The sequence below is a fragment of the Lissotriton vulgaris genome, chromosome 11 (assembly GCF_964263255.1).
Source record: "Lissotriton vulgaris chromosome 11, aLisVul1.2, whole genome shotgun sequence".
NCBI lineage: Eukaryota > Metazoa > Chordata > Amphibia > Caudata > Salamandridae > Lissotriton > Lissotriton vulgaris.
The window spans coordinates 403682619-403694614 of record NC_141699.1 but is presented as its reverse complement, the minus strand read 5'-3'; the positions used below and the strand labels follow the sequence as shown (position 1 = coordinate 403694614).

At 41.4% G+C, this 11996-nt stretch overlaps 1 protein-coding gene across 3 annotated transcripts in view; it reads left to right on the top strand.

Annotated features, from left to right (window-relative positions):
* Positions 1 to 11996, top strand: part of ELMOD3 (ELMO domain containing 3) — a 227320-nt gene that overhangs the window by 68107 nt on the left and 147217 nt on the right. For 2 of the 3 annotated variants that reach the window (XM_086943444.1, XM_086943446.1), the window contains 2 exons: positions 5231 to 5293; positions 5732 to 5755. In XM_086943444.1, the coding sequence (XP_086799570.1) occupies positions 5231 to 5293; positions 5732 to 5755 (87 nt within the window). The remainder of the gene's footprint in view (positions 1 to 5230; positions 5294 to 5731; positions 5756 to 11996) is intronic. The other variant, XM_086943445.1, reaches the window with a different exon arrangement.

The window sequence follows — 11996 nt, the reverse complement described above, 5'->3', positions numbered from 1 at the left end:
GGGTCTGGCTTGAAAGATTGCTTAACAATATACATAGAGTGGGCTTTGCCCAGAGGAATATTACTCTCTCACTTCATGCGTTTGACTGGAGTTTAGTTTATCATTATGCCTCCTAAAGAGTGCTTGAATTGTAATGCAGCTTGAGGGTTTGTTTTGCATCTCGAAAGTACACTTAATCAACATACACTACATTCTTCATCTCGAAGATGCATTGTATACTGAAAATCATTGTTTTATGTTTTCATTGCAGATGAAGTCTTTAATGTTTTAGTTGGGACTCCAAATGCAACCCCCTTCTATCGACTTTATCAATGCTTGTTCTAGATTTGGATGAATTAATGAGGTTTTATGGGTTTTGGTGTGGGGATTGATACACATTGTGTTTCATGTTGTGGTTCCAGACTTATGGTATGACCAGAATCATATGAAGTTAGATAAAGGATTCCAATGAAGTAGGATAAAGGCTACTCACGAGGTATCCTTATCTTTTTTTAATATTGGAATTCTGTGCAAGACCTGAATGCACAGAATTAGAGTTGCAGCTCTGAATCAAAGAAGTCCTCAACTAAAATGAGTTGACTGAATCCATTGAAAAATACCAACAGCCCCCACTATTTGTCTAATGGTTGCATAAACTAATCTCCGTAAACTTCCAGGCAAGACTGGTCAAATTTTTAGGAACTGAAAAAAATTCTCATCAAAATGTCCAAAAAGACATTTTATTTCATTGTTTAAAAATGTGCAAATTAATCTCATCAGGGTTTGAAATGATCTACCGATTAAATCCCTGAATGATCATTAATCATAACAACATGTGAAATTCCATTAATTCCATACGGTAGGCATCTGCTCAATAAACTTGTTGAGATGTTTAAGTCCTCAGTTTGGTCCTGGTATAGTCAGTAAAATTGAAATGCAGCAACAATTCTTTTTAAATTGAATTATGAAGTATAATGTCTGTAAACTGAAATGTTCATGTTCTCTTAAAATGAGTAGTACCGTAATAAACAGTTATTGGCCATGCGATTTGCATTGGCATTTCCAACTTAGTATCTGGACTACTATATAAAAAGGGTAACTAATGGGTGGCAGTACCAGTTGAATCTCTGCATGCAAGGACGGGTACACTGCCCATTCCTCCCCCTATCATGTAACTGTTCTTGCTAGTAGGGATGCTTGATCTTCTGCTTCCACTGCTTTAGCTACGTGGTGTGTTATTGCAGTTTAGTTAACACCTTTTCACTTTTCAAAAGTGAAACTGGCATTCTAAACAATCAGATGGAGAGCTCTGTGCAAGTGCTGTGGCACAGATGGGTGGTGGTGTGAGCAGAGGCTGCTAAGTAAAAGTGAAGGGTACAAGCTTTTTTTGGAACCCACGGAAGAGGTACAACAGAGTCAGCAGCTGCAGATGCTTTTCCCACGAATGCAAAGATTTGTACACCACAGGTATCTGCCGTTTTCTTCCCATGTACTTACTAGGCCTGGGCACAGTTTGCAGAGCTCCGCTTCTCAGATCAAAAAAACTCTGCCGCACTATGCTTAGTTCTGCAAGTGGCAGAGTGTGATTGGTCACGCCTGTTCGCGTTGATTGTTAGCGCTAGGTGTTTGTCCCGCGCTGGAAAATCAACACGAACTGCACCATGCACAGCACAAGAGTGTGCTACTTCTTTTCAGCCACTCAAGTAGATTTTCTACTTGAGTGGCAGCTTTCTCAACGTGAACGGAATGTTACTCAATGCGAGCAGTCGCAACAACCCGCGTTGAGAAATCCGACCGCTCGTGTTGAGAAATCTCCCTGGGTGGTTGGTGGATTTTTTCTCGCTTGCAGTCGCCTTGGCGAGTGTGAGCTAGGAAAAATCTCGCTGGGAGAATAATTATACTCATTTTTCGGAATTCTGCGTGCTCCGTGGAGTGCGGAAGACGCATTGAGCGGAGTTCATCACCCAGAGCTAATAGTTTCTGGTATAAAGCAGGCTGCAACAGTACAAACTTCGCTAGATCTATGTATAAATACAATACATGTTGCAGAATTGCAAGTTCCCCTTCCTTGGAGAGGAAAACTGTAGAAAAGCTTCAAGAGTCTATTTCCTAAACAGAAGAGAAATGGGACAGGAAGCAGCAGTTCACACTTGTTCAAACACACAGGTACTGGTGATCGCAGCAGTAGATGCTTCCTTGTATGTTAGTTAGGTTGAATTTCTGTTGGATTATCAGAAAAGCCAGACATGTAGGTCACAAAACAAAGAGCACATTTTTAAGAAGCAGGCAAACCATGCTTCAAGAATCTCCATAATAAGAAAGCGGGCAGTCCTTAAGAAGCCCCATCAGATTGTCAATCACTTAATCAATTTATCTTTAAATAATTATAGACCATCTTCCACTCATACTGTGATCATGTCTTCTTTGAGAAGATACAGGGACCGAAACCTAAAGTAGAAACTGACTTGATAATGAAAGCATCGATTGCACTCCATTCAAATAAAATTGCAATAAGCTGACTTAAAATCGGTAAAGCACCAAGAGCAGACTCGATAATATGCCTTTTAAGTATCTCACTGCCTCACTGTAGCATTCGTTTTCAGATGAAATTGTCTGCTCGTTTCTCAGAGTTTCCAAGCAAACAAGCATTGGGTACTAAAATAGATTTTACGTTTGCAAGCAATGCCAGACCACATGCCATGCAAACATCAAACCTATAGGCATTGCCAATGTTTATTTCAATTGTAGACATGTTTCCTTCAGAGATGGTTAATTATTTAAATGTCATACTAAAGGAGAAATGGAATGATGTGACAGACATGATAACACCATTCCAAAACAAAGACTTAGAGCCGTTAGCATGCACAGGCTAAAATCTCAATAAAGCTAGAACTTAAAAGTATGCAAAGATACAGACAAATAGTCCACTTAAATTAATTGATTTAGCCTAAGGTGACTTAATTAAAGGTTGCCTAGCTGGTGACAACACTAAACTCTTTTGCCACTTCATGGAAGTTACAACGAGAGTCACAAATTGAAAAGCTTCAGTATAAATTGATGTGGAGAAAGCACTACATTAAGATCACTGTCCCTTCAGAAATTTGTGATGTTGTGTTATGTACTGAATCATATTTTCATTCATATTGCTCTACCCCTTTGCCTTGGACCCAAGCTAATTGTTAATAATACTACGCTTATATTGAGCACTCTACAATATGTTTGACCTCTAGGTGATAGCAGGTGTTCATTATTACCCAACTCAATCAGTGCTACTCTACAATATGTGGTTTAGTGTACTGAGCTATTTTACCCAAAATTCCCTGCAAAACTCAGAACTGGCTAAAGTTAAAGCAAAGATTGATTAGACCCTGATCATTTACACCCATCTTTATCTCTAATGTTACCTTACATAACACATTATCGTCAAACCCTAGGAATACATTCATTGTAGTTTAAAAATGTAATTAATACTAAATAGACGACGAATAAACCATGTAAGCTCAATCTGTGGATATTGAAATCTTAAAATAAATCACCAAGCATCCAAGGCTTGAATTGGAATTTCATTTGTATTCACTAAATGGAAAACTTCCTGAAACTTAATTGAAACTTGCATAAGGACCTTTAAAGTCAACTGCACACATTTCAAGTCTGCATCCTTTCAAAGTATCCAACTACAATGGGCTTTCTAAGAAACTAATTTATTGTCTAATCCTAAACTTTTAAACTACGATTATATTCTTGCTTCATAAAGGATGGCATCCTACCAACTCACCTGCCTTGTGTATCATAACTGAAAGACCATGGCAAAAACATGCAGTTGTATTGAGCTTCTTTGGAGGACTAAACTCAGTATTTGGAAATCTGCCAGCAGAACCTTCACTTCTGCCTCGTCATCACAAGCCAAAATGTATATCCTAAATAGAACTTATTTAAGAACTAGGCAGGTTTCATAATTTGAGGAAAATCGACAACACATGCTGCTACTGGTTGTAGAACAAGGACGCTAAATCACAAATGTTAGCCGTGTTTAGACCTCAATTTAAGATATATGTGCTGTAAATGTCCTAATTACTCCTTTGTTGGTGATTTTTGTTTGCAGCTATGTTGCCCAATATCTTCTAGATAGAAAGATTAAATTATTGATAATATGTTTGGCGCCACACCAAAACCATAGAAAATGTATTGAAACTCGTAGAGGAATTCACATACCGAAATGGTGGGCTGTCTATGCTTTGCACCAAGGTATGAGGACATCCGTGCTAAAAGTAGGCTCCAATACAAACCCAGTAAAGGTACTTTGTCCTATCATGCCTACAATTACATAATCACACAAGGGGTCACATAAGCATATCACACATCTTATTACCTTTCCCATGGCATAACCTTTTATCCCATTCCACAGTATTGCCTCAAATAAATGCATACACACAACCTACTGTGCACTACACATTGTGTCACTGAAAATTCTATACATCTCGCTAACCTAGACATGACCCATCTTGGAAATGCAATCCTGTCATAAATATATTTGTATATATGCAAAAGTAGTGTAGGAAGATACCTATTTTTCAGGTAACGTGCCTTCAATGCCATCCCTTTTCTTTGTTTTCTCTCTAATTCGTTTTTCATTGCTCTTCTTTTCACAGTTTTTTACATTTCAGCTTCTTTTCTATTATAGTGTCCCTTTTTGATTCTATACAGTATTACCAAACACACATTGGAGATAAATAAACCCGAAAAGTGTTCTTGCAGTGCACAGCTGGAATAATTTGGTCATTGGCCCTGCTCTTTCCCCCATCTGCTCCGGTATCAATGATGAGAAAAACTGTATATCGTTCTTATTTTGAATAATGTATTCTTAAATCTTGATTCTCTTTCACTTGGAGTAATCCAAGTGTGTCAATGTGCGTCAATTTGTGTTTACTGGACACGTGCCAGATTTTCAGGATATACACATAAGATCTACAACTCTACATAAATTATATCCTTTTAAATTAATTGTATATGAATATTTTTGGATGTATGTCGCTCTCAACGCGCCTTGCAAGGCCTGAAGCACTAGTAGTTGGTTGTCCTGAACATCTTGTTTTGGATCTCAATCCATGTTACTTACCCCTGTTTGTAAGTGGCTTCTTACTGCGTCAGTGCAGTTTTCTGATGGGTTTGCAACCTAGTTTCCCACCTCCTGGACAAGATTATTTCCCGATCTCTATCTAATTGACTAACCCCTTTCTAACTCTCTTGCCAGAAGTATGTGAGGCAGTGCTCCAAGCAGAGGAAGAATGGGAAGCTGTCGAGATCCTCCAATCAGGTATGTATCTTTAGAGCAGGATTGGCTAGATTCTGAAACAAGTTAATTGTCCAACATGCTCAACCACTTCATGGTTGTTCTCAAGCACATGTTGCTCCTTGATCCTTGGTTGCTCATCGTTCTTGGCTGCTTTTATGTTTGGAATGCTTGGGATGCCATTGCTTACTTGCGCAGTGTAACTGGCTCACTGATTTCACATATGCCTAGGTGTTTTGTAGTCGCCTTAACTTACCTGCCTGTTCCCTAATTAGCTTGAATATGTGTCTGCTTCCTTGTCTGCTAAGTAATAGTTTATATGCTTGTTACTGCATGAAAAAATACTAAATGTCCTCCAGCGCTCTAGTTACACTTGGTCTCCCCATCCCCAGTGATTGTGGTCCTATCACCCTTTGCAGGCCAGTTGACCATACTTTAAATTGTTGTCTTTCATTGTTACAGGTCTGCCAGGCGAAAACACAACAGGTAACTCTTCCGGTTCAGGCAGTTGCAGGCAGCATTTAAGGCTAGGGGAGTGGTGGACAAGAGATTTTATTTTATACCATAGACGAGCCTGCATCACACATGCAGTATATCATATTTCAGTCCTCTCCTGGTGAAAAATGAATCTTCCACTCCTGTTATCAAGTGTCACATAGTGTAGAGGATTTGCTTACAGTAGAAGCCTTGTATGTTATTTGTTGAAACTCTGCAACTTACGGCCTGCGCCCTTCTAGTTCTATTTGTTTAGATCTTGTGTTTGCCAAGACCTTTTGATTTTACTAAAATTATATATGTATTATACATAATTTTAATGGCTTTCAGCCAGCCCTATTCATCCACTGGCTTGAATTGTTTCATTCACATTTTTTATGCCTTCTACAGCATACGGTACAAAAGGGGGTGGTGATGGACGTCCATCACCACCCCCTTTTGTACCGCTTTTGGTCGCCATAAGTGTGGCAGGGTATGCTCAGAAGTGAGTCCCTTGCTCACTTTGCCACTGGATTCAAGCAAGCCGGGCTGAAGACGGCTGGAATGCCTGAACCCGGTCCTCGGAAGCTTGTTTCCGGTCCAGGGAAGACATGGCTTGGCAGTTCTGGCTGGACTGTTCCCCTGAGGCACAGGGTCAGACTGATTTGCATATAGCCATGTCTGAACTGGGGTGGCAGAGTGGGCTAAAGAACGGTGATGGATTAAACCCAGATCTTTTGACTGGGTGTGAGTGTTTGATTGATTCAGATGTTCCGTCCATCACCACCCCCTTTTGTACCGCTTATACAGCAGTAGGTTAGCCAACTTCAGCCATTGGCTAACTTCACTGAGTGACAACAATTCTTCTCTTTTACAAGGAGTACACCCACGCACAAAGTAGTTCCCTTAAGTGCCAGGGACTACTAGGGCAATGTGTTTTTTTTTTTTAGACCTAAAAATATTTTTGGTTTTAAACTATGCATATTGTTTTGGGATAGAAGAATACCTGGCAGCTTCCCCAACAAAAATCATGACAAAATATAACAAGCGTTGACCAAGCGTAAAGCTGACAGCCAACCCCAGATCTGTTGCATTTGCATATGCTTGTTTTATTTGTTGTAAACAGTGCAAAGTATATTCAACATTGCCGCTTACAGATTATTTCGCTGGAAGCAGGCTTTGGAGCAACACAGTATTTGCCACAACGTATACAAATGTAGTTTGTAATCCTTTTTATCGAGTCTGCATTTGCTAGTGCTTTTTTTCCAATCTTTCAATGCAGATAATGTTGACATAGGCATGAGAGCTCAGTCATCGAGTTATCGAATGGGGCTGAGGAGTTGTTATTATTATTATTATTCATTTTATTTGTATAGCGCAGCAGCTACCCACAAGGGGGTTTCCCGGCACATTTAGAAGATGAATAATTCTGCTATAGACAGGGCCCAGCTTAGATGTTGAACAGCCAGGTTTTTAGGACTTTCCTGAAGCTCATGTAATTGGTCTCATTTCGGGCTGTAATGGGCATGGAATTCCATAAGGTGGGTCCCAGAAAAGAAAAGGATTTGCCACCCATGCGTGAGCGTCTGATTTTAGGGACTATAACATTTTTTCTGCAGAAGAGCGGAGAGCATGAGAGGGGCAATATGGATGAACCAAATTTTGAAGGTATTTTGGGGCTTTTTTTGTGGAGATTTTGTGCATAAAGCGAAGCGATTTGAATTTGATTCGGTTCTCAATTTTTAACCAGTGGAGATCCCGAATATAGTTAGTGGTGGGGGTTGTGTTAGGAATTTTACATAAGACTCTGGCTGCAGCATTTTGAACTGTCTGCAGCCTACAAATCGTAGCTTTCTTTGCTCCTAGTTACAGTACATTTCCGTAACCAAGCCTAGATGTAATTAATGCGTTGATTACAGTTTTCCTAGATGATTCTGGTAGCATCCAACAAATCTTCTTTAGCCATTTTAAAATGGCAAAGCCGGTGGCAGACGTTGTCACTGCTTGTTGATGCATATTAAGAGAATCATCGATAATGATGCCCAAATTACGTGCTTGCATTACTGGGACTGGGAGTAGGCCCATTTCTTGTGGCCAATGTTGGGGGCCCCATAACATTTTTTATCTTTGCCCAGTATCATCACTTCGGTTTTCTCACCATTTAGTTTGAGAACATGTTCTTGCATCCATCCTGCAATTTTCACAAGCCCTTGTTTGAGTATAGAGGGATTATCCTTATTTCCAGAGGAGAGTGAAAAGAGCAGCTGAGAATCGTAAGCATAGGAGTACATTTGTAGCCCAGTTTCCTCCTCTACCTTTGCTAATGGGCACATATATAGGTTGAATAATAGTGGACTGAATATAGAGTCCTGTGGTACCCCATTCTTGAAGACCTGGACATCAGAGCAAGCAGATCGAGAGAAAACTTGAAAGGTGCGTTCCTCCAACAAAGATTTAATCCAATTTAAAGCCGGGCCTCTGATACCTAATAAATATAGTGTCTTCATTAATACAGTGTGTGCTACTGTATCAAATGCGGCGCTAAGGTCCAAAAGTACCAGTGCAACCTTTTTGCCACTATCCATCAGGGAGCGGATATTTTCAGTAACTCCCAGTAGTGTTGTCTCCGTAGAGAAACCCGATCTAAAACCTGATTGATGGGGAGGCAGCAAATCTTGGGCCATGGTAAATTCAGTTAAGGAATGGTGCACGTGTTTTTCCAATATCTTCGAAAATGTGGGTAGTAGGGAAATGGGTCTAAAGTTGGACGGCAGGTTAGGGTCGGCTCCAGCCTTTTTTAGCAGTGGGTGAATCATGGCATGTTTTCGTTCTTTTGGTACAGTTTCCTCTTGTAAGGACAAATTTAAAAGGTCTGTAATATTAGCCACTGCCTTCTCATCGAGTGTCTTAAGTACTGAGCACGGTAACGGATCATTTGGTGACCCAGATTTAGTTGTGCTAAGTAGCTCGATAAATGTGTCCGTGCTAAGTTTGGGCCAGTTCTCCAGGGTGTTGCTGGGGCCATGGAGGAGCAGCGGTTCGGTGTTATTAGGAGACTTAGTGATCAGGGCGCTATGTGAGGTAGTGTCTGCTCGATAGCTATTATTCTGAGCTTGTTCTATCCCCTGATATATTTTATCCACTTTACTGACAAAAAACGTGGCTAATAAGTCACATTGCTGTTTACTTAAGTCTAGTGGAGGTTGTGACGTTTTGGAACCTGCCAGCTCTTTCACCATTTTAAAAAGTGCTTTTGACCGATTCAGTGCTTCCATAATTGTAGAGCACACAAAGTCGGCTCTAGCCTTACTACAAAGTGTATGATATTTATTTAATTTAGTCTTGTACTCCCTTTTAGCTTCAGATGAGTACGTTTTCCTCCACGTACGCTCTGAATTTTTACACTTAGATTTTTGTAGCTTCATTGTTTCTGTGGACCAGGGGTCAGGGGGTCGATGTTCTTTACATTTTAATTTAGTTTTTGGTAAGCAAGTGTCTATGGCTGTCATAAGCCATTTCTGTACGGCTGTGGATAAGGTGTGAACCGATGATTTAGAACAAGGCGTGGATAAGTTTAAGAAAGTGTTCAAAGCGTCAATATCTAGTTTCTTCCAATTTCTAATGAACTGTGGTTGCTCAGGTGTAACTTCCGCCCTTGATATGACAATTTGGAGTGAAAATGTCACTAGGTAATGGTCTGACTATCAAATTGGCAGAGCTGGGAGGGTGGTGATTTCCTTAATATTGGAGAAAATCGGGTCGAGTAAATGTCCAGCACTATGTGTTGGTCCAGAGTTCATAAGGTTTAAGTTAAGGGATGCTAGATCAGCATTAACATCTATGGCTTTTGAGCAGTTAGGATTTTCTAGGTGCAGGTTCATGTCACCAATAAGGGAGAAGTTTGATGCCTTCATAACTAAAGGACCAATGAGTACCGGAAGGGCTGTCACCCAATTTATCGCCGTTCCTGGTCAGCGATAAATAAGTACTCCAGTTAGTGTATAGTTGGGAGTAAGAGCAAGTTTGAATACAGCCGCTTCACAGTTGGAACATGGTAGTTTAGTGAATTCACAGTTGTATTCCTTTTTAAAAAGGATGGCAATTCCTCCCCCTACTTTATTTGTTCGATCTAACCTAACCGTTGCATAGTGGTCAGGTAATGCTTCAGCCAATTCTGGCCCAGAGCTTTCCCGTTAGGAACATGGCGTCAGGTTCTTCGTCTGCTAATAAGTTGAAAATTTCAGCTTTATGTTTTGGTAGGGATCGGCAGTTCAAACTGAGGAAAGAGAATGTTTTTTCTTTGGGTTGATTTAAAGGTCTTTTATTCCTGCATCTACCTTTAGTGTTCCTGATACCGTCTGAAGTCACAGAAAAATTGCTTTCTTGACAAGCTACACTATTACCACCTAAATCTAACGGGCTACATTGTTTTATTAGAGGGGTTCGTAGGGCCAACAGCTGCTCCGAGCTATATTTAGATGACGGGCGTATATTAGTGTGAGATGATGTGTTAGTAGCCATTACATCTACTTTTGCCTTACCGGGAGATAGTGGATTGGCCCTGACCCTAGGCCCGGCCTCGGCGCGGACGGGCGCAGACGGGCTGGACTCTGGCGCAACTCCGGCGCTGATACGGCACGTCTGCTGATCGCGTCCGCTGCGCGGAGGCAAACCGTGCTTCCTTATATAATGATGACTAGAGCGCTACCAATTGCAGCCTCCACCCACCCAAGATGTCCGCTATCGAGAATCTTCGCCCGGGTCTCGGTTCTCAGCCCCAAGATCGGCTGGGACCGCCCAAGTACGAGGGAAGAGAGTCGAGCAGCCAAAATAATGGTGAGTGCTCGGAAAGTGCAAGTCAAATTATTAAAAACGCCGCAATTAAATGTAAATGTAAATGTAAATGTAGACGTATTGATACCCTGGCAAGCAGTGTGTCCTGGCGCTGTACTCATACCGCTAGGGAACCCGTCCTGGCTTTTCCCCGTGAAATGTCCACTCCTGGGCATCCCCGGGGTGCAACCAGGCATCCCCAGCGCTGTAGGGGGCCGTTGTGGAGGCTAAGCAAGCTATTGCCCAGAGTTGCAGCGTGGAACTCATGCTCAGAGTAGGCACCGAGGCGAGAAATCAGGTCCAAGGAATTATGAGCCCAAGAACCGCCAATATCAGCCGAGGCAGGATTTGAACCCTGGTCCCGACCAGACCTCTGTACCAGGGACTGCCGCTCTAAGCAGTGAGCCACACTCCTCCACCTTTAAATTAAAGTACGTGTATCACATGCTATTAGTCAGCAGAGTACATGATAGTTTGCAAATCAAATTATTATAAATCGCCGAAATTAAAATATGTGTATTGTATGCTATTAACCAGCAGAGTACACAGAGTACACAATGCGCAGCAGTCTACCTCCCGGCTTCCGCCTCAGGAGGGGTCCACTTTTAATCAGTCACTCAGCAGAATTCTCGCGTCTATCACGAGTGTGCTTCCTTATATATTGATGACTAGAGCGCTACCAATTGCAGCCTCCACCCACCCAAGATGTCCGCTATCGGGAATCTTCGCCCGGGTCTCGGTACTCCGCCCCAAGATCGGCTGGGCCCGCCCAGTGCGAGGGAAGAGAGTCGAGCAGCCAAAATAATGGTGAGTGCTTGGAAAGTGCAAGTCAAATTAGTAAAAACGCTGCAATTAAAATACGTGTATCACATGCTATTAGTCAGCAGAGTACATGATAGTTTGCAAATCAAATTAGTATGGAGTATGAGCGGAAAATCAGCTTGTTATGTTTTAGCTCAATGAGTTGGTAATACAATGATCACTGTGATTAAACATTAGACAATGCAGCATACTTCACTTTACAATGGATTATTTTGATTGACTTTAGATAGAAGTGATGCTCTTTCAATTTGCATCAGCTAAGTGTTAAAATATAGTGGATGGGGTTATTGATGTAGAGTAGTCTCTGATATGCCTAAGAGTACTCGTCTAGAGAATAATAACTTTATTGTTGCGTGACCTGGCTTGGGCGGTGCACTTTAGCCATGTCCCAGCATCAGACGAGATTGGGAGGCAACAAAAGTATTTAAATTCACTTGTTATTTGTGTATATCCCTTACATGGCTGTTTGTTTGCTGCATGGTGCTGCAACCGGGATGAGGTGGAAGTCTGAACAATGAGGTGCTGGATAAGTCCGAGAATAACTTATCTATACGCCTTGGGAGGTTGTGGGTGGTTTGGTGCATACTTCATGTTAGTT